This window comes from Cricetulus griseus, chromosome 5 (assembly GCF_003668045.3).
Source record: "Cricetulus griseus strain 17A/GY chromosome 5, alternate assembly CriGri-PICRH-1.0, whole genome shotgun sequence".
NCBI classification, from domain to species: Eukaryota; Metazoa; Chordata; class Mammalia; order Rodentia; family Cricetidae; genus Cricetulus; species Cricetulus griseus.
The window spans coordinates 38178696-38201265 of NC_048598.1; the positions used below are offsets into that span (position 1 = coordinate 38178696).

Consider the following 22570-nt stretch of genomic DNA (forward strand, 5'->3'; position numbering starts at 1 on the left):
TCTCTGTAGCCCTGGCTGTCCTGGAACTCACACTGTAGATCAGGCTGACCTTGAACTCAAGAGATCCTCCTGAGAGCTGGGATTAAAGGTGTGTGCCACCTCTGCAACCACCACTGCCCAAGCTTTTCCTCCCAATAACCAAATAGTTTTGTTTTGTTTTTAATTTAAACCTGGGACTGGAGAGATGGTTCAGTAGTTAAGAGCACTTTCTCTTCTAGAGGTCCCAGATTCCATTCCCAGCACCCACATGAGTGCTCACAACCACTGGTTCCAGAGGATCTGATGTCCTCTCTGGCCTCCACAGGTACCAGGCACAGACACACATCCAGGTAAAGCATCCATACATATAGAATATTGTTTTAGTTTAAAAAAAAAAAAAAAACAAAAGCAGCCAGACATAAGCTAATAGGATGACTTAGTGTGAACATACTTGTTTGTTTATTGTGTGTGGAAATTACAGAACAGCTTGGAGTAGTCGATTATCTCCTTGTACCATATAGGTTCTAGGAATCCAACTCAGGTTGTCAAGCTTTGTGGAAAGAGCCTTTAACCACTGAGACATTGCACCAGTCCTGTTTAGTTACTGTTAGTCCTGTTAGTTTTATATGGTTGTGAGAAGACATCATGGCCAAAGCAACCAAAGAAAGCTTTTTTGTTTTGTTTTTTTTTCAAGACAGGGGCTGGACAGTGGTGGCACATGCCTTTAATCCCAGCACTTGGGAGGCAGAGGCAAGCCTGGTCTACATAGCAAGTTCCAGCACAGCCAGAGCTGTTACACAGAGAAACCCTATCTTAAAAACAAACAGAATCCCTCGCGCCCTTCCTTTCCAACTTGGGCCTGGCAGAATGGCTCCCGCAAAGAAGGGTGGCAACCCGAGAATACACCATCAACATTCACAAGCGCATCCATGGCATGGGCTTCAAGAAGCGTGCTCCTCGGGCACTCAAAGAAATCGGAAATTTGCCATGAAGGAGATGGGGACTCCAGATGTGCGCATTGATACCAGGCTCAATAAAGCCGTCTGGGCCAAAGGAATAAGGAATGTTCCATACCGTATCAGTGTACGTTTGTCCAGAAAACGTAACCAGGATGAGGACTCACCAAACAAGCTGTACACATTGGTAACCTACGTGGCGGTTACCACATTCAAAAATCTACAGTCAATGTGGATGAGAACCAACCTGCTGAGTGTCAAAGTTGGAGAACTGCCAAAAACAAAAAAAACAAAGGTTAATTAATTAACCTGATTACCTGGATCAAGACAGAGTAGCTGCATCCTAGTCTACAAAAAATAAAACCCATTCAAATGTCAAAATTATAATTAAATAAAAATAAGATGAAGTGACTGTGTGGGTGCTGTGGGGTGGGGGAGGAAAGAATAAACTGGCAAAAGGTGTTTATTTTTTTTAATTAGTAACAAGCTTGCTTCACATGTCAATCACAGCTCCCTCTACCTCCCCTCCTCCCTCCAATACCCCCCTAAGTCCCCGCTCCATCCTGCCTCTGCTCCCCAGGGAGGGTTCGGCCCTCCATGGGGCATCTCCAAAGTCTGTCATATCATCCCAGGCAGAGTTTAGGCCCTCCCCATGTCTCCAGACTGGGAGAGCATCCCTCCATGTGGAATGGGCTCCCAAAGTCCAATTATGTGCCAGGGATAAATACAGGTCTACTACCCTAGGCCTCATAGATTGCTTAGGCTTCCTCTCTGACACCCGCATTCAGGGGGTCTGAATCAGTCCCATGCAGGCCTCTTAGCCATCAGTCTGGGGTCCCCGAGCTCCCCCTTGTTCAGGTCAGCTGTTTCTGTGGGTTTCACCAACCCGGTCTTGACTGAAAAGGGTGTTTTAAAGTATTTCAACCAAGATCACATAGTTTATGTCAGAGTCAAAAATATGAATTTTTAAAAGTTGTTTCTTTTGTTTTTTGGTTTTTAGGGAGCATGTAGCCCAGGCTGGCCTCAAGGTAGACCTAGTAATCTAGTAACCTTGATTTTTTTTAACTGTCCTTCCTCTACCTCTTTTGTTGTTTGTTTGTTCGAGACAGGATTTTTTCTGTGTAGTTTGGTTGTCCGGAACTCGATCTGTAGAGCAGATGTGGAATTGCCTTTAAGGTCAGAGTGGTGGCACATGCCTTTAATCCTAGCATTCAGAGGCAGGAGGATCTCTGAGCTCAAGGCCAGCCTGGTCTACATGGTGAGTTCCAGGACAGTCAGGGCTACATAGTGGCTCAAAATTATATATATATTTCTTGCTCATTTCACAGTCTCTATTTTCAGCCGTGGCTGCTTGAGGCTTGTAGAATATCACGAGGAGAGTTATGAGTTATAAGCTCTTAGAGGACAAAGAGTTCTTAGAGGTTTTCTGAAGGGGTGGGATGAAGAAGTTACTTTCAACCTGGTGTACATGGTGCCTGGAATGGAGGAGGGAGGCCCTAGACTAGGGAGCAAAGTTACAATTCAAAGTTGTCTCGGGCTTTGGTAACAGTGGGAGCATTGAGATTGTTTGTAGCTAGCTGCAAGGGGGAGGGATAGAATTCTATGAGAGCCTCAAGGTTGCAGCACAGGAGGATAAGGGAAGAGAGAGAAAATATGAGAATTTAGGGACAAGGCCTGATTTTAGGAAGAGAACAGCAGCCAGAAGATCTGTAACCCAAAAGTTCTCAGTCCAGGTTTACTCTCTCTCTCTCTCTTATTTTTTTATAAGTATTCTTTTTTTAATTTTATTTATTTATTATATATACAACATTTTGCTTCCATGGATATCTGCACACCAGATCTCATAATGGATGGTTGTGAGCTACCATGTGGTTGCTGGGAATTGAACTCAGGACCTCTGGAAGAGCAGTCGGTGCTCTTAACCTCTGAGCCATCTCTCCAGCCCCTATCTCTTATTTTTTAAGCACTGGGGATTGAACACAGATTGTCATACTTGTTAACCAAGCATTCTCCCACTGGGCTTAGGGGCTTCTCTTTTCATTTTAATTTGTGATGTTGTCTCAAAATAAGTTGTTCCGGTTGATTGGCTTTGAGCTCACTCATTCTGTAGCCAAGGCAGGCCTTAAATTTGTGATGCTCTTGCCTCTATCTCCCAAATATGGCTATAGGTTTGCTGTACCGGACCTGGTTTTTGAAGGGTATGGATGTGCTGGAGGGTAAAGATAGCACTGGGTGTTAGGGATTCCAGTGAAGCCCTGAGCATTTCTCAGGGTAAACTTTTAGGCACAAAAACCGTGTTCTAGGTTGATATACTTCAGTTAACAAGAACAGTTAACCAGAAGCTGAACTTCAGAAGACAAAAAAACAAGATTAGTACATTTAGAGACTTTCCCAGAACTATGGAGTTTGATGGATCGGGCCTTTGTTTTAGTTTTGGCTGGTGGTGCTGTCTATGTGCTGAGTTTTACAGCCTGAATGGCGGTTCCATCATGCAAATCAGTTGTGCTAAGGTGTGGGGCCCTCTTACAAGGATGGCCTCAAACTCTTGCTATTTATGAAGATGATCTGGAACTCCTGATCCTTTTGTTTCTATTTCTTGAACGTTGAGAGCTACCACGCCCGGCTTTTTATGATGTTAGAGCTGGGACTCAGGGTGTCAAACACTTCAAGTAAGCACTCTTAACAACTGATCCACAGTGACTGCCCCAGCTTTTTTTTTTTTTTTTTTTTCTTCAGTGCTCTTACTGGAATCAAGGGTTCATACTGCTCTCCTTTCTGCCAAAACAAAAAACAAACAAACAAACAAAAACCCAAGAGACAGAAATTGGGGGGAGAAAATAGATATTCAAGGCTGTCCCTGGGGAACATTTTTCTCAAATCTTTTTCTTGGGTGGGAAGGTCACTAAAAGGTCACAGTGACCCAATGGGTAGGAAATCCTTTCAATGGGCAGTCTTTTTCTCTGAGATCCTGATGGTTTTAGAAAGTTTGGAAGTGGGATCTCCTGGGGTCAACATTTGCATTTTATCTTCAGACAAATGCATTTGAGTTGAGAGGAAGAAGGGCCCTAAGGCAGAACTTAGAACACCATGTGAAAGAGACAAGTCCTTAAAATAGAGGAAGAACTGGTGAAAGTAAGCAGAAGTGAAATTTCCACGTGTTCTGTCTCATGCTGAAGTTTGAATCTATGGCCTCTAGTTTAGCACAAGCTAATCGATAAATAAATAGGGTGGGGGATGATGGATTTGAGATGTAGTTTAGAGGTGGGGGTAAACTTGAGTTATTCCTCAGCGCCTCAAAAATACAAGCATCCCAAACAAGAATTAAACACAAAGAAGGCTTCACACTTGAAGCTAAAAAGAAGCTAAAAATGGATAGGGAAGCCAGGCAGTGGTGGTGCACGCCTTTAATCCCAGCACTCGGGAGGCAGAGACAGGCGCGGATCTCTCTGAGTTTGAGACCAGTTCCAGCACAGCCTCCAAAGCCACAGAGAAACCCTGTCTCAAAAAACCAAACAAACAAAAAAAGAAACAAAACAAAACAAAAGGGTAGGTAATCGAGAGGAGAGATAATTGGGAAGTTCGGAGGAGAAGGATACATCTTGAGCTAAGGTTTTCATTTTTTGTGAGAGACTGGCTTTCACGATGATAGGGTTAAAGGCATGTGCCACTTCTGGCAACAAGCCCGGGTTCTCCTTCTTTTAGATTTTTTTTTTTTTTTACTTTATGTATCCATGTTTTGCCTGCACACTTTTATATGTGTGCACCACGTGCCTGTTGGACCTCCTGGAACTGAGATTTTGGGTAGTTGTGTGTCACCACGTGGGTGCTGAGAATTGAACCCCAGTTGTCTATGAGAGCAACAAGTGCTTTTAACCTCTGAGCCATCCCTCCGGCCCGAGAGTTAAGGAATTTTTTTTTTTTTTTTTTTTAATATGGATGAATCTCCCAGGTAACTACCACCCGTGGTAATCTGTACTTGGGCTAGGTGTCACACCTCCTGTGAAAGATATTAGTTAGAGGCAGCTGAATCTTCCTATGTGGACCAGGCTTTCCCGTGACTCAACCTGGCATGCCTGTGGCATTTATTTATAGTTTCTTTTTTCTGAGACAGGGTCTTAGTGTGCAGCCCTGGCTGGCCTGCAATTCGCCGTGTAGATTGCCACTCTCTGCCTCCTGGATGCCGGGATTGAAGATGTGTGCCGCCATGCCGTGCACTGCCTCCAGCATTGCGGTGAAGCAAGACATTTTGGACTTTGTGGTTTAAAGTACTCAGGGCACCCGGGAATACTTGGGCATATTTTAAAATGGCTGCTCTGAAAAACTTCTGGAAGGGTTAATTCTGCCCACACTGCCCGTATGTAAAAGAACCATCAAAAAGGAAATGCGCCGGGCATGGTGGCATGTCTGTTAAGTTGTGCACCCGGAAGGCAGAGGTAGGGAGACTGCGTTAAGTTGCAGGCCAGTCTCTTGGACACAGAGAGAAGCAACAGAACCTCAACTTCCTGAAACCAAAGCCCTCAGCGCCTGGCAGGAAATTGCAGGCCTAGGCCAGCGGATCTCGCGCGCGACCTCAGGTTTGGCGCCCGGAAGTGGCTGCAGCCCCGCCCACTCATGGGCGTGCTGGCTCGGGAGCTCGCCTTCTGCGCAGGCGTGAACCACTGACTCCACCTCCTCGGTCCCGCGGTCGGAGCCATTTCGCCGCTGCTTCCATGCGGGGTGAGGTGTGTTCCTTCGCCGTTTGTGTGGAAGGTTGGAGCTGCGAACGCGTCTAAGAAGGTTGTGCTTTCGGGCACGGAGAAGCGGAGGAGGGTAAGGGAGCAGCGTAGCGGCCCCAACGCGGGCTCGGGGCGGCGGGGCCGCGCCTGGCCTACTCGTCTCCGCCTTGGCTTTGTTGTGAGGCGCGGGCGGGCGGGCGGGTGGGGGAGGGGCGGCGCGGCGGGTTCCCGGATTACGGGCCGTGGGCTCGCCTGCCGTGGCGGGCTCGCCGGTGGCTCTAGGCCGCTGTCTACCTCTCTCGGGTTAACCGCTGTCGAAGGCCGCGTCCTCCGGTCTATCACGCGACGGGAATCGGAACCCAGAGTCGGCCTGTACTGGTAGCGGCTCGACGCCACAGGGCGTCTGGGGCCCACGTTTCACTCATCCGGGACACTAGGGGCCCCGAGGGGCCCGCCGCTGCGACACACATGGGTTCTGTGCAGTTCCTCCTCAGCACAGGTTGCAGAGGATGGGTGGGGCGGATCGAGGAGCAAGTGGTAGGAAAATGTATGCATGATTTAGTAAGTGATGGCGGAACGACACCGTGCAACGGGATCACACTACTCTAGATAACGGTCGCGAAGGACGGCGCCTCGGAGTCTTAGGGATACTAGTGCCTGAGTCTGGCTCTGGGGCCAGAATGTGTCATCTCCGAAGATGCAAAGGGGATTTGTTAGGCCGAAGACCATAGAATGATCTGGGGGCCTAGGGAAGAGAAGGTGTCCGACCACGTGACCTGAGGGTGGCAAAGTAGATTGAAGAATTTGTTTTAGGGTGGCAAGAATGACAGAGAATTTCGAAATGTTACAGCACTCCAGGTCGTGGTGGCAAGTGATAGAGGAGACGTTCTGGAGCCAAAACACAGCCTTGTGGAGCCGTGTTGGATTTGGGATGCTGGAAATTGTGGCATCCAACTAGGCTTTCTCGTCAGGGGATAAGTTCTTAGTTTTCTAGGTCTTTAAAAGAAATTGTGGGTGTTTCTAGGGGACCCTGCACACTCTTGGGAGTTCTCATTTTCCCTTAAGTTCCCTCTGTTCAAAGTAATTAAAGCAAAACAGAACAATACAACATATAGTTTAAGTAAGTATTAACTAGTTCATAAGCCCCTAAGGATAGTATCAGCACATACTTAAGGATACATAAGAGAATGGTGCCAGGCAGTGGTGGTGCACGCCTTTGATCCCAGCACTCGGGAGGCAGAGGCAGGAGGATCTGAGTTCCAGACCAGCCGGGTCTACAAAAGCTAGTTCCAGGACAGCCTCCAAAGCCACAGAGAAACCCTGTCTCGAAAAACATTGTCCTAAATGGGTTTTAGAGGTAATAAGTGGCCAGTTTGTAGGGGTTGATTGGGTCTATATCCCTTTGAGGATGAGTCTCCTCTGAATTGAAGACTGTACCTTTTAAAGCTTCACATCACTGCCTACTCATACCATGGACCTTGGAGCAAGGACTGCTGTTTGCTTGATACTGGGTCTGACCATGTATTCCTGAACTTACTATATATTGACCAGGCTGACCTTGAGCTCGAGATCTGCGGGCCTCTGCCCACCAAGTGCCTGGATTAAAAGCATGAGCCACCACCACACCCAGTCTTGGAAGAAGGACTCATTGTCTTAAACTTTCTGAATTTCTGTTATCTGGGTATGCCATTTGCTTTATCAAATGCTTGATCAAAGTTCAACTGGCCTCAAAATCAGACTAAGTTTTTATTAGAGTCAAATTTGGTGGGTGTAGATTTTAATTAAAAGTTTAAATTTATTGTAGGTGTCTTCTTGCAGCCTATTATAGTAATAGACCTGCCCTCCCCATTCTAAATTTAGTTTTATTTTTTATATGCATGAGTTTTTCTGGCATGTAAGTATATGTTCCATTTGCCAGAAGAGGATATTAGATCCCTTGGAACTAGTTATGAGTGGTTGTAAGCCACCTTGTATATTTTGGGGATTAAACATGGGTCCTCTGCAAGAGAAAAGTTCTAAAAACCATTGACTCATCTCTTCAGCCCCAGGAGTTTTTCTTTTGAAAATGTTTCTTTTTCTGACATGGTTCGCTGTGATTTTGGGTGGTCTGGAACTAGTTATGTAAATCAGGATGGCCTTTACTCACATACCCGGCCTTTCCCCATTTTTAGTATGCATTTAAGGAAAAAAACTTGGGTAAGCTTTGATGTTTTGTTTTGATTTTTCACGGTTTCTCTGTGTAACAGTCCTGCCCTTGAACTCTAGACCAGGCTGACCTTGAACTCAACTGAGATCCAACTGCCTCTCAAGTGTTGGGAATAAAGGCCAGCAACACCACCCAGCTCTTTGACTTATTTTTATGGAAGTTAAGGTCAACCTAGGCTACATGTCAAAGTGAAGGCTTAATTTATTTGAATTCAGTAATGTATGCATCTTTGGTTGGTTGGTTTTTCCAGACAGGGTTTCTCTGGCTTTGGAGGCAGTCCTGGAACTAGCTTCTTGTAGACCAGGCTAGTCTGGAACTCACAGAGAGCTACCTCCCGTGTGCTTCAGAATGAGACTAAGCCATTGAATTTATATGTAAATTGTTGGTTATTTCAGTAATTTGTTTTTAGTTTTCTGAGGATGCTATATGCAGCCTCAGGCGAGCCTTTGTTCTTAGCCATCTTCCAGCTGAAGCTTACTGAGTGCTAAAAGTGCCTATTTAATTTTGTGTGTATGAGTGTTCTGCATGCTTGTGTACTGCTTGGATACCAGGTGCCAGCAGAGTTCAGGTCCCCAAAGATGATTGCCGGTAACCAAGTGGCTGAACTTGTGTCATCTTTAGCAAGTATTCCCAAGTACTGAGGCTTCTATCTTCTCTAGCCCATTCTTAATTAAAATTACTCTGAAAAAGTAAGAGAAGGTGCCATGTTTTTCATTGCTGAGAAGAATAAGTTTAAAGCATGTAAGATACTCAGAGTTTTGGGCACTGCATAAAATGCTTGAAGTTAAAAATCAGCCCACGGTGGTAATCAGTGTAGGGTGTGTGAAACTCATACAGCTTGTGCCTTTTTTAAAAACTGCATGCCATAGGCTTCTCAACATACTAAAATTTATTAGGTAAGTTCAATAGTAGTGTGATAAAATGTCTTATTCTTAGCTTAGATTACAGTGGCTTCTGTATCTACTTTGAGGTTTTGCTATCATGTTTTCAACTTGTTTTCTAGGTGTGAAGAAGACACCTGAATCATGGGTGATATTAAAAATTTTCTGTATGCCTGGTGTGGCAAAAGGAAGATGACCCCAGCCTATGAAATTAGAGCAGTAGGAAACAAAAACAGACAGAAATTCATGTGTGAGGTATTAATGAATACAATTTATTTATATGCTTTTTTAAGTTCATCTGGGAGGTTAAAGGAATGTCTTATTTGGAAAGGCTAAGCTGTTGCAGGTTAGGGAAGAATACTTTGACTTGACTGTTCAGTTTTATCATTGTCAAGAGAGCATTACTTTATAATGTGCTAGAAAAATTATTCTAGTGCTTCCAAAACTTCTTTGGTGCTAGTAAGTTCAGAAGATAAGTGCTTGTGGTTTTACTAGCTTTCTTTTTGTGTGGGGTAGGGAACAGTTTCACTTCTGTGGCTGGCCGGAAACTAGATCAGGCTGGCTTCAGACTCAAATTAATCATCTGCTATGACTAAAGGTGTATATTATACCTGGATTGTCCAGCTCATTTAGAGAAGCAAAGTATTTAAGAGAGCTTTTCTCTTAATTATTACAAAATCATTATTATGTTACATGATTATGTATGCATACAAGCATATAAAAGTCAGGATAACTTGTGGTATCCTGACTTGTGGGGGTCCATTTTTCTTGGAGTACTTGTCTGAAGGATCCAACTCAGGTCATCACACTGGAGGAAAGTGCCCTTTCTAAGTCATCTTGCTATGTGAGTGAGTGGGACATGTTTTAATTGTGATAGGAATGGTACTTAAGGCCTGGCACATGATGCCAAGCAAAGCACCGTCCCACTGAGTTTAGAAACCCAATCCTAAATAAAATACCTTATTGTGGGAATCTGGGTAACTTACATTGATACTGTTGGATTAGCAAGTCAGTGAACAATATAATTTGGTGTTGTTAGTGAAATAATCCAGTGGTGCATGGGTATACTAAAAGTTGCATTTACAGTGTTTAAGTAGCTGTTTTATCTTAACGCACAATTTAATGGATTTCTTTTTAAGTCCTAGAATTACTCAGCTTTAATTTAACTTTTTCCCCCTTGAATCTTAAAGGTTCGAGTAGAAGGGTTTAATTACGCTGGTATGGGCAATTCCACCAATAAAAAAGATGCACAGAGCAATGCTGCCAGAGACTTTGTTAACTATTTGGTTCGAATAAATGAAGTAAAGAGTGAAGAAGTTCCAGCTGTTGGGGTAAGTATTTATGACCAAGAACTTGAGCTATCTTTGTTTGCTTTCACCTTTATTTCCTTGGGTTCAAATTAACACAAGACAGATCTACATGGTGGGTGAACACAAATACACTGTGCAGGGGCGTCATGTAAAAGAGTATAGGGATTATACAAAAGTGCAGTGAGCTTTCGAAGCAAGAACAGATGTTGATTTGTTGTATTTGAAATGCTGCAGAGCTGATACATACTCAGTAGAAACCATACCCTGAATTTTGAGTTTTGACTTTTATCCAGGCAAGCAATAAGCACTGTTAGAAACATGGCCTGTTGCTGGGTGGTGGTGGTGGTGGTGGTGGTGGTGGTGGTGGTGGTGGTGGTGGTGGTGGTGGTGGTGGTGGTGGTGGTGGTGAAAGCCTTTGATCCTAGCACTCAAGAGGCAGAGGCAGGTGGATCTCTGTGAGTCCTCCAAAGCCACAGAGAAACTCTGATTCAAACCCCCCCCCCCAAAAAAAAAAAAGAAAGAAAGAAATGTGGCAACATAGCCTGTCTGTCAAGCATGTCCCAGAATCTAGGGTGCCATATCCAAGTCCTTTTTGGTTTTGATATGGTTATTTTGTACAACACCCATCCAGGCAGTGGTGGCCCACGCCTTTAATCCCAGCACTAGTGAGTCAGGCAGTCTGATCTACAGAGCAAGTGCCAGGATAGGCTCCAAAGCTACACAGAGAAAATCTTTTAAAATTGAAGAAATAAAATGAGAAGTTTAGTCTATCAATGTCATATAAGGCTGAAAGAATACACAGAATTTCTCAATATAAGTAGCACAAGGGATGTCTACAACTTAATATAGGCATAGTGAGATTTACATTTGAAATGGTTTTTGTCTCCCAATCAATCTCTTGAGGTGAGAATGACCTCAAGTACTCAGTCGCCGCCGCCCCCCCCCCCTTTAAGGACATATGTTGCCATATGCACCCTTGAAGATAGTGTTGTCTCCTGTTAAGGATGTACTATGTTTGAACAATCCTTAAAAAGATGGTCATAGGTTGAAGAAACACACCATCAGGGAAAGCAAGGCCAAAACACACACTTAGGGTCCCAGCAAGTAGGTATGAGGGTGGGTATGCAGGAGTTCCATGGCATTCCTGAGTTAATACATGTAACTGTCTCAAAACAAAGGTATGGGAAAAATACTGTTGGGAAAGATGGTTAATATATGGTCATCTTTTGAATAGCCTTGAAAGAGTATTCTGTTTCTTGGAGTAAACAAGCACTGACTATCTTTTGGCCTTTCTTTCCTCTTGTAGATTGTACCACCCCCACCCATACTTACTGACACATCTGATAGCACAGCAAGTACTGGAGAAGGTGCACCAGCACCCATGGGAGGACCACTTCCTCCACATCTAGCTCTCAAAGCAGGTAAGAGACTTGAGTATCTGCACTTGACTGAGAATAACACCATTATGCTTGGTGGTCATCTCACCTTGTCATTTGTATACAAAAATACCACTCAAGCAACCACAGTTTTATTTAGGCTTGGTTTGTTTAAAGTTTTTATGTTTATAGGTACTACACCTGCAAGTATCTGTGCACTTGTATACCTGGAGCCCATAGAGGCCAGAAGAGGGTATTGGTGTTGGACCTCCAGAACTATAGTTACAGGTGGTTGTGGGCCAACTTGTGAGTGCTGGTAACTGAACCTAGGTCTTCAGCAAAAGTAGTAAGCACTCATAATCCCTGAGACATCTCTCCAGCCCTCCAAATAGGTTTTGTGGGGTTTTTTTTGTTGTTGTTATTGTTGTTTTTCCAGACAGGGTTTCTCTGTGGCTTTGGAGGCTGTGCTGGAACTAGCTCTTATAGACTAGGCTGTTCTTGAACTCACAGAGATCCGCCTTCATCTGCCTCGCAAGTGCTGGGATTACAGGCGTGCGCCACCACTGCCCTGCACAGCTGAATTTCATATTCACCCACCTTTTGTTTGCTTTTTCCTACCTGTAACATGGTTGTTTGCTTTGTGGATTCTAGTTGTGTTGAGTTGAACATACAGGTGAAATTTTTATTTGGGATATTAAGAGTAGAATAGGATTTTGGCCCAGTTTCTCACAAATAATGGTTTATTTTTAAACAAATTATAACATCTACCCCACTGTTTTGTGGAGTAAAAACTGAACAAACTTAAATTACAGTAACCTGACATTTGAGAGTTCATGTGTTGGCCTGCATGTGTATTTGTGCACTGGGAGCTAGCAGTCCCTGTGGAGGCCTCAAGGGGAAGGCACTGTTCTCCAGAATGAGAAATAAAATGGGCCTCCATGTGGATACAGGTCATCAAACCCAAGTCTTATAAGAGTAACCAGTGCTCTTAACTGCTGAGCCATCTCTTTAGCACCCTGCTCTGGTAATTTGCAGTCAACTTGGCGCTACTTATTTTATCAGTAGTCCTGGGATTAACTTTCTTTTCAGAATCCTTTTTTGTTAATTGTTTTTATTCAGACTATAATTTGGAGGATGAACTTATAAATTGAACTTCCTCCTCAACATCTTCAGCAGGTTTCCTTAAATGTAAATGGAATTCTAAATGCCCCATGTTCGCTGCCAAAATATAAGTTGAGTTTTGTTGTTTGTTTGTTTCCGAGACAGGGTTTCTCTGTGTAGAATTGTAAACCAGGCTGGCCTTGAACCCACAGAGATGCCTGCCTCTGCCTCCTGAGTGCTGGCATTAAAGGTGCCTCCACTGCCCAGCATAAATTGAGTTCTTAATTATTCTAATTAATAAGAACCTCCAAATGTAGAAGAAAATGCTGAGAGAGCAGAGAGGAGCAAACCATAGCTCTACCTTTACCTCCTTAGAGTCTCAGCAAACAAAAGAGCAAGTTCCTGTTGATCCCTGCATATATTCTGTTTCCGTCTTACAGACTTCCAGACCTATGGTTAGCTAGTGGCAGGGTCCATTCTCTGACAGGTATTATTTGGTTGCCAGGCATGGTGTCATGGCACATATCTTGAATTCCAGCACCTGAGAGGCAGAGGCAAGTGGATCTGTGTTTAAAGGTATCCCAGTCTACAGAGGAAGTTGTAGTATAGCCAGAGCTACATAATAGACACACAGACAGACATGTGCATGCTTGTGTTCAAGAGCTCCCTTCATAAGACAAATATATACAGAAAACAGGACAAGCCGGGTGTTGGTGGCACAGAGGCAGGCCAGCCTGGTCTCCAGAACGAGTGCTAGGACAGGCTCCAAAGCTACACAGAGAAACCCTGTCTCGAAAACCAAAAAAAGAAAGAAAAGAAAACAGGACAAAACACACTCATCATCTAATATAATCTTGGATCATTATCCTCATGCCTACCTGGTAAATTTTATTCATAGTTCTACATGTAAAAAAGGCTAAAACAGGTCTGCATTAAAAACCATGTTAGTGCCAGCCAGTGGTGGTCATGCCTTTAACCCCCAGCACCAGGAGGCAGAGGAAGGAGGATTTCTGAGTTTGAGGACAGTCTGGTCTACCAAGAGTTTCAGGACACACAGGGCTACACAGAGAAACTTTGTCCCAGAAAAACCAAAATGTGTTAGTGCTGAGGACAGTAAGGCACTAGCATTCATGTTGAGCAGAGACAGATGGGTCCCTTGGGCAAGTAGGCCAGGCCAGCTGCCTTAATGTACTTTACTGTTACTGTAAGAGAAGAGAGAGGAAAAAAACAGATGGAAGCAGCTCAAGGAAGAAAGCATTTATTCTGGTTCACAGTCCACCTCGACAGACTTCAAGGTGGGACGAACTTAAAACAGCGGGTCACCTTGCAAAAAGCTAAGCGTAGTGGATTTATGATGTTACCTAAGTTTGTTTCCTATATGTATGGTCCAAGGAGTGGAATACTCACAGTCAACAGGAAGTTCTATCCACTGTAGTTAACCAAGACAATCTCTTAACAGATCATACCACCAGAGAATTTAGTCAAGCTGACAGTTAACATTTAACCATCAGATAATTTACTTTATTGTTCTTGGGGATTATACTATTGCCTCCACATGCACAGGCTTAGACAACAAAAAACAGACTGGATTATCAGTTACTTATGATAATTTTCAAGATAGTCCTGACCAAACATGAAGTGTGAAATTAGGGACATTCTTGGGGGTGCCCTTCTTTAAAATAACCATTTCTTTTTTTCTTTTTTTAGCAGCAGAAAATAATTCTGGAGTTGAGTCCTCATCTGGCTATGGTTCTCCTGGACCCACCTGGGACCGAGGAGCCAATTTAAAGGATTACTACTCAAGAAAGGAAGAGCAAGAAGTGCAAGCGGTAAGGCTCTCATGTTGTGTCACATCTTTGAAAATAGAATTTAGGATATAATTCACAGCAGGGTCGAGTACCTCTACAGATTAATACCAGATTGAATTGCTTTTTGTTTTGTTTTTGAGACAGTCTCTTGAATCCCAGGCTGGCCTTTAATCCAGTGGCCCTAGATTAAAAGCCATTTTTACTAGTTACTACCCCTAGCCTGGACTACAGAATTGCATAGGGATTTCTTATCTAAAAAACAAGGGCTTTGGATAGTTCAGTGATGAAGTACTTGTCTATACACGCTCAAAGCACTACAAAAACAAAACCTGGCTTTTTATTAGAAAACAATGTTATATGTTATTATTGTGCCTTCAGTACAGATAAGTAGTGCAGCCAAATTTAATTGTCATTGATTCCACAGACGCTAGAGTCAGAAGAAGTGGATTTAAATGCTGGGCTTCACGGAAACTGGACATTGGAAAATGCTAAGGCTCGTCTGAACCAGTATTTCCAAAAAGAAAAGATCCAAGGAGAATATAAGTACACCCAAGTGGGTCCGGACCACAACAGGTTTGCTTGTTTCACTATTCTTGTAAAAAGTTAAGGTTGTTTGACTATTTACGTTTTAACCAAGTGTTAATCCAGTTTATTGTGTGTATCAGCAGTGAATTGTGAGAAGATAAATATGTGTAAGAATTACTGACTTGTAGTTACCATAGTTTCATTTAATGTAATACATTGTCCTAAGAAGTCTGCAAAAGTCTGTTGCTGGACTTTGAACATTTTCATTTAACTGAGGCCAAACTTAACCTCTACTAGTGATTTTTTGGTAGTTCACTTAATTGGCCAGAGATGGTGATTTTTGTTCAATGTAGTTTCATTGGATATAGCTTTAATACATAAATGTTTCTGGAATGCTTTCTTGTCTTAGAAGTAGATTGTATTACCTCTTATCCAAATTGACTTCAGTTTGATGTTGGCAGCTCTTTTAAGAATCCTGTTTGAGTACCATGAAGTTGAAGGATCGCGAAGTTTTTATATGTGGCTTAAATTAGAATGCTTTTTTCCTGTTAAGTTTATAAAACTGAATGTGTAAGGGAAGAGATGTGACCGTATGTTTCTCAGCCTGCTTGATGTTCTTCCTGAGAGCATTCCAGGGTGTAGTACTTATTACTCCCAGGAAGGCTCATACAGATTAGATTCTTCAGGGAGGCACTATATTTTTATTGGAAGAGAAAGGAAGTGGTTCTGGAAAACAACTTGATTCGATTTGCCATCTTTTAATTATACAAAATAAATTATCCAAAATTTAAAACATTTTCCTTAAATCAAAGTGTTCTCCCTTGGGTGCAAGTAGCAACCCTAAAATCTTTATCCAAAACAACAAAAATTGACTGAATACTCAAAATGATCAGAGCATGGCTCCTCCTGCTTCCTACTGCTTTGTTCAGTCCTGAATTCTCAAATATTATATACTTAGTGTCATTATTTTCCCATTCTTGGTGTTAAAAAACCGGCCATTAAAAAGAAACTTAGTTTCTTTAATCCTTTGTCTATAGCTTAATAGACTTGGCAGCTACTGGTAGTTTTTCTTTTATAATAATAATTGGGAAGGCTGGTAATAGAGCTCAGGTGGAGCATCTGCATAGCTTGCATGAAGCCTAGAGTTCTAATTCCAGCATCAATAATAATAATGTTTTATCATTGTTATTATTACTATATACCTAATTATGCCTAAAACTCATTGAATTGCTGCCAAAAGACTCAAAAACTTGATGTCAGTATCTTACTGATTGCTGATGTAAAGAAGCAAAGAATTCAGGACATGACAATGTAAGAGGCAGACAGTTGGAGCTGGGACACATTGCTCCTTGTATGTCCTTTATTGAAAGGCATAACAGACAGCAACACCAGAGGTCTGTGTTCATATACACATGTGCTGATGCTTAGGCTGAACTAAGCAATCACATGGGAAACTATTGTAAACTGATTTCTGGTGTTGCTGTTCCCCCCTAGGTGGAGGAGAATGAGATTGAGTGCTGACTTTAAGCCTGGCTGAGAAACATACTGTCATCGGTGTCATTAATGAAAGGGTGGATGTTGTTCCCCTGAAAGCCAGTGGCCTTTGACCCCTTGAAGCCCTTGTGCCTGAAGGTCAGTTGACAAAGAAGTTTAGGAAGGAGACTAACATTTTTTTTTCCTTAAGCTTCACTTAACCTTTTATTCACAGCACAAAGTCAAGTTTGAATGTACCAGCAGTGAAGGACCAGCATGTTTGCTAAAAACCTAAATTCACTCCTTAGAACCTGCTAGAAGTTTTAGCTATAATGTGAAAAATGACTTTTGTTCTCTAGGCCCTGGTTTAAATATATAAAAGTAGGCTAATTTTATTTTTTTGTTACCAAGGACTTCATCCAGCTATATATAAATCAGGACTCTGCCACAGGAGCTACTGGTATATAGAGGTTGCATGTATAAACTTGCTGTAACTGGTTTTAACTGGAATAGATAATTTGAAGTTTGGTGTTTCTCTTAGCTCCGGGCTAAACAAAATTTTCTTTCATTGAAAGCATTCTCATATTCAGACTCTAACCTTGGAATAAAAATAAGTAAATTTATAATCTAAAACCATAACATTTTCTTTTCATGAAAGAAAGCTCATCAGCAGTTTAACTAATGTCATACATATTTGTGGTTTACATACTTTTTGTTCTAGGATTGGACAGAAATAATTGTTCAAAATGGTTTTTGCTATAATTTTGTTGGATGCAGTTGGAAAACCTCCCTGACTAGGGAGATAATGGAGTTAGTAACTTATGATAAATCCCTAACCTTGTTTGTATATGTTGTTACAGGAGCTTTATTGCAGAAATGACCATTTATATCAAGCAGCTGGGCAGAAGTAAGTGTGATCTCTTTTAAACTATTCCTTAAAGTGTTTGCAGAGAAGATATTGTAACATTAACACTTTAATAGAAGATATAACAATGTAGATTAATTATAAAATTTTCCTTGAATATTTTAGCTTACTAACATTAGATTGAATAACACATGGAATTGTGGGTGTTACTGATACTGCACACTAAAGTGGGAGCTAGATGTTTAATTTCATACACAGTTTTATGGTTCTAGGAGGGAAGATGGTGTTAGCAGACAGGGAAAGTTGGGAGGGAGGTTCACAACAGATTATAGCGCTTTGTACTTTATAAAAAAGATGAAGTCACACAGATAACCACCTGTGGTAAACTAATTGGTCTAAATGTGAAGCTCCGGTCTTAGACCTAGGAAAGCTCTTTGCTAGGCACAAAACAAGACTGCTTTTATTTGTTCTTTTAACTGATGTAGATTTCCCTTATAAAAATGGGAGCCTTGGATCTCTGTGAGTTCAAGGCCAGCCTGGTCTCCAGAGCGATTGCCAGGATAGGATCCAAAGATACACAGAGAAACCCTGTCTCAAAACAAACAAACAAACAAACAAAAAAAAATGGGAGCTTTTCAGAGTTAGTAGATCAGACTACAAACCTTGAAATAATGCCAAAGAACCTATTTGAAATTGAAGGTCCCATAGTACCTATAATATTAATATTACTGAATTTGTAATATTACTGAAGTTCAGCACAGGTTGTGTAACCATCTTTTTACATATGTAAAAAGATGCTAATGTAATGTTTTAGTGGTCAATTATGAAAGGCATTCAAGTTTAAAATAAGGAATTGAGATTTAACAAGGGTTGAATTTGGTAATAGAATGAAAAGCCTAAAGGTATCAATAACATTTGAGAGCCGTGTAGTCAGTGTTAGGCATGGTGGTAAAACCTGTAATCCCTGTGTGGCTTAAGGTAGAAGGAGAATAGCCTGTTAGTTACGGTCCTATTTAGGTTACATAGTGAAACCTTACTTTAAACAAAAACAAGATACCAAAGGTTAAGTATTATCAAAGTAAATAGGTAAATTTGTGGATTTAGGAGATAAACAAATTAGTTGGTAGATTCCTTACTATACATGGTTATGGGTTCATTTCCCTGTACCTCAAAACTGTTGGCTGAGGTACTTGCCTCAGGTTGTTAGCCATCAGTGTCCTATGCAAAAAAATGGTCTTTTCTTCTCAGTCTGAATGCTAATGAGATTGTACTCAGAAGGCCCCAAATTTAATCTTTAGTACAAAACAAACCAAAAGTCAAAATTTAAAGAATCGTGAGAGCTGGGCTTGTAACTTATTAGTTGGTGAACTGTTTTGCATATATTTCTGGGGCCTGGGGTTGAACCCAAGCACCACATAAGCTAGGTAAGGTGCCATAGGCTAGCACTGAGAAATGAGGCAGAAGAATCAGAAAAATATGTCCAGGGTATTGGAGCCCCCACTGTATAATCTCAACATTCTGGATTTGAAGTCTACCTGGCCCTCAGAGTAGCCATTCAGGGCTACAGGAGACTCTAAACAACAAAACCCTTAAAAGTTATCCTTTATAACATAGCATATTGGAGGCCATTCCATGAGTACATGAGACCCTCTCAAAAACAACCAAATAGGCCATGAAAAGGCCATGGTAGGTGATAGGAGGGCTGAAATGGTGCTTATATTTTTCATTCTTAAGCATTAAGTATTAAGAGTTATGTTATATTGGGAAATAAAGATAGGGAGGGAGGATTACTGTACGTGTTTTACAAACATAGTGTTAACCTTAAGTAAATTGTACCATACACATAACAAAGGTTCGATTTATTTGTTCAGAAGATTAATGTTCTGAAATTCTCTCTCTGTAACAAATTCTGAATTCTGCAACTTAATACATTGTTAAATTTAACATATGGAAATTTTTCATGGACAGTAGTGGTTCCTCTGCTTTTTGGGGGGTCAAGTTCTTGAGGTAGCTCTGGCTTTCATAGAACTATGAATTCAAGCTCACTCTGCATCTACTTTTGTATCAAAGAAGAGTGAACAGTTGTGATAGCCTATGTGACTTAGAAGACCTATATTTTTTAACATGATCTAGCTCTAAAGTTTTGTAATCCTGAGATGTGATCATAGGTACTCTACTATGCCCATGGAGTTTTAATTCATTAAGTGGAAATCTCTTCATGGATATTATACTTAAGGCTTTTAGTTTGTCTATATAGTTTTTTTTTATCTGGTTTCATGATGTGGTAATAAAAGATGAGTGGGTTGTAGGAATTGTATTTGGATAGCGAATGGAATGAAAAGAACTGTGATGTACTTTATATGGGTGTTTGTTTGGTACATAAAATGCCTACTTGTTTCTGATGGTTTTTTTATGTAGCTGATTTCTGTCTGTGGTAATTCTTATAGGGATTTTTGCACGTGAACATGGATCAAACAAGAAATTAGCAGCACAGTCATGTGCCCTCTCACTTGTCCGACAACTCTATCATCTTGGAGTGATTGAGGCTTACTCTGGGCTTACAAAGAAGAAAGAAGGCGAGAGAGTATGTATTTAGGCATAACTACCCTGAGTAACTTAATATTTGGCTACAGAAGTTGAATGAGTTGGGGACAAGGGCATTATAATGGAAATTAGGGGTCTTAAATGCCAAATACTATTTCTGAGCTAAAAGCTTAGTAAATCAGGAAATTAAAATGCTGCATTGATTTAATTAGCACTTTGATAAGGATCCAGTCAGTGAGTGAGTCATTAAAGAAATTCTCACTAAAAGGAATTGTTGATTGTGTCTATAATAACCCCGGTCTCAACTCTATATTATTTTCGTGAAATTAATTTTGAATTTTATTCATGGTTGTATTAATGATTTTCATTACTCCTTTTTGTAGGTGGAGCCGTACAAAGTTTTCCTGTCTCCAGATTTGGAGCATCAGCTGCAAAATGTGGTTCAAGAGCTAGATCTTGAAATTGTGCCCCCAGTAAGCATATATATAGCCTTTTGTAGTTAACCTTATTTTAAAATCTTCACTTAGACAAGTGTTTCCTTTTATTTACTTGTTTTGCTTTTTTATCAGCCTGTTGATCCTTCCATGCCAGTTATACTCAACATTGGGAAATTGGCTCATTTTGAACCATCTCAGAGGCAAAACGCAGTGGGAGTGGTACCTTGGTCACCTCCACAGTCCAACTGGAATCCTTGGACTAGTAGCAACATTGATGAGGGGCCCCTGGCTTATGTGAGTACCACGAGGTTTCTAAGATCAGTTTTTGGGATTTCCTCCTTCCTTGGGTCAGGATAAAAGAGATTTTGTTTGAATGTGTTCTTTTTGTAGGCTTCTACAGAACAAATCAGCATGGACCTAAAGAATGAATTAACATACCAGCTGGAACAGGATCATAATTTACAAAGTGTAAGTGGTGAAGATTTTCACATTCATTGTCTAGTGTTTCAGAACAGTGTAGTTAGGTTGAATGACAAATCTGAAATAATTAGTAATCATGTATCATAGTTAAAATCTGATAGTAGTGGCTGTTAATTCAGGACCTAAAAATGAGTTGTGCTACTATTTGAACGCACTGCAGCAAATTGAAAAATTATTAACATTTTGTGGCAAGTAATTACATTTAGAATGTTTATGGAGACCTAAGAATGAAATAGAATGAGGACCACAAGACAGATTCTCTAGAAATTTAGTTGAGAATCAATTCTATTAGAAATACAAATATTGGTAGTAAGCCAATTAGAAAGGAAAATTATTCAAAGGAAGTTTTACTAAGTTTTAACTGTGTTAACAGGTGTTACAAGAGAGAGAGATGCTTCCTGTGAAGAAATTTGAACCTGAAATCCTGGAAGCCATTAGCCAAAATTCGGTTGTGATAATCCGTGGGGCTACTGGATGTGGTAAAACCACCCAGGTTCCACAGTACATTTTGGATGACTTTATCCAGAATGGCCGAGCAGCAGAGTGTAATATTGTTGTGACTCAGGTAAATACCAAGCCAGTGTATGAGTTCTATTAATAGTTTGGGAGTTTTTGGGGGTTTGTTGTGGTGGTGGTCAAACAAGGTTTCAAGAATGTTAAGTTTCTAGCCCCACTGCCATCTTCCTTTGTACTGGGGATTTGATATTGAACCTTGGCATGGTAGGTACTTGTGTTAACTATCATGTTTCTGTTAGTAAGCTGTCAAAGAGAGCCATTGCAGTAATTTGAAATTTGAGCTGGGTGTGGTGTTAACAGTTTGAGGTGGGACTTGAATATGTAGTCAGAACATTAAAAAGGCTTGAGTATTTGGTGGTAGAGCACTTGCCTAACATGTAACTTAGGGTGGTTTTTGGTTTTTTTTTTTTTTTTTAACACATGGTTTCTCTTTGTAGTAACCTAGCTTTTATCATGCATATAACACATAGACACTTTTCAGTATAACTAATTCTGAAGTTTCATATTTTGTGTTTTGTTTTGTTTTTTCAGCCGAGAAGGATCAGTGCAGTTGCAGTGGCTGAGCGAGTTGCTTATGAGAGAGGTGAAGAGCCTGGAAAAAGCTGTGGTTACAGTGTCCGCTTTGAGTCTATACTTCCACGCCCCCATGCCAGTATAATGTTTTGTACTGTAGGTCAGTAATGCATTTTGATACCTCATTTGCAATTGTCACATTTTTATACTAAGACTATAAAAAGGTTACAGTATTGCACACTTTAATCCTAGTGCTATAGAGGCAGAAGGTGGCAAATATCTCTTTTTAAGGCTAACCATAGAATGAGTTCATGAAAGTCAGGACAATACAGAAAAAAGTCTCAAAATAGAATATGATTCAGGATATTTCAGACCTCTTCTACAATGATAGAATTGTGTTGCAGCAGGGTTGATTGCCTCCTTGTTAAAAGGTTTCTCTATGTGACTGTATGATCACCATGCTCTAAATAATTGATCTTAGAGGTATGTGCTGCCAGCCAACCCCAGCCAAAATTTGTTGTTTGTTGCTTCTTTGACTACCTAACAAAGAAACCTAACCTGTCTCATAATTGTTCTGACTTTCTTTTCAAGGTGTGCTCCTAAGAAAATTAGAAGCGGGGATTCGAGGGATCAGTCATGTAATTGTAGATGAAATTCATGAAAGAGATATTAATGTAAGTTACTTATGAATTAAGAGGATGATTTGTCTATGTCTAATTGAATAAATTGCTTTTCCTTGCTCTTTTCCTTTCATCTACTTCTGAATATTGTTAAGAGAACCTGTGAACCATCAGGTAATACTTTGTTTATGATGATCAGTAAGAATTTATGCAACTTAGTTTAGAGCTTAGTAGTGATTTATGACTTGAGTAGCTGGCTGGATAT

General features: G+C 41.1%; 1 protein-coding gene and 1 pseudogene across 3 annotated transcripts in view; both read left to right on the forward strand.

The window, feature by feature from the left end:
* The first annotated feature begins 73 nt into the window (after window positions 1-73).
* On the forward strand, window positions 74-1378 carry LOC100765920 (annotated as a pseudogene).
* Window positions 1379-5587: 4209 nt separating this feature from the next.
* Dhx9 (DExH-box helicase 9) overlaps window positions 5588-22570 on the forward strand; it is a 32274-nt gene continuing 15291 nt past the window's right edge. The window contains exons 1-14 of one of the 3 annotated variants that reach the window (XM_027417360.2): window positions 5588-5744; window positions 8860-8992; window positions 9928-10068; window positions 11354-11468; window positions 14232-14353; window positions 14757-14905; window positions 17191-17237; window positions 19643-19779; window positions 20123-20212; window positions 20309-20470; window positions 20567-20644; window positions 21030-21221; window positions 21704-21845; window positions 22277-22359. In XM_027417360.2, the coding sequence (XP_027273161.1) occupies window positions 8882-8992; window positions 9928-10068; window positions 11354-11468; window positions 14232-14353; window positions 14757-14905; window positions 17191-17237; window positions 19643-19779; window positions 20123-20212; window positions 20309-20470; window positions 20567-20644; window positions 21030-21221; window positions 21704-21845; window positions 22277-22359 (1569 nt within the window). In that variant the 5' untranslated portion in view covers window positions 5588-5744; window positions 8860-8881. Of the gene's footprint in view, window positions 5745-8859; window positions 8993-9927; window positions 10069-11353; window positions 11469-14231; window positions 14354-14756; window positions 14906-16351; window positions 16490-17190; window positions 17238-19642; window positions 19780-20122; window positions 20213-20308; window positions 20471-20566; window positions 20645-21029; window positions 21222-21703; window positions 21846-22276; window positions 22360-22570 lie in introns of those variants that run through there. The other 2 variants (XM_035445031.1, XM_035445032.1) reach the window with 2 other exon arrangements.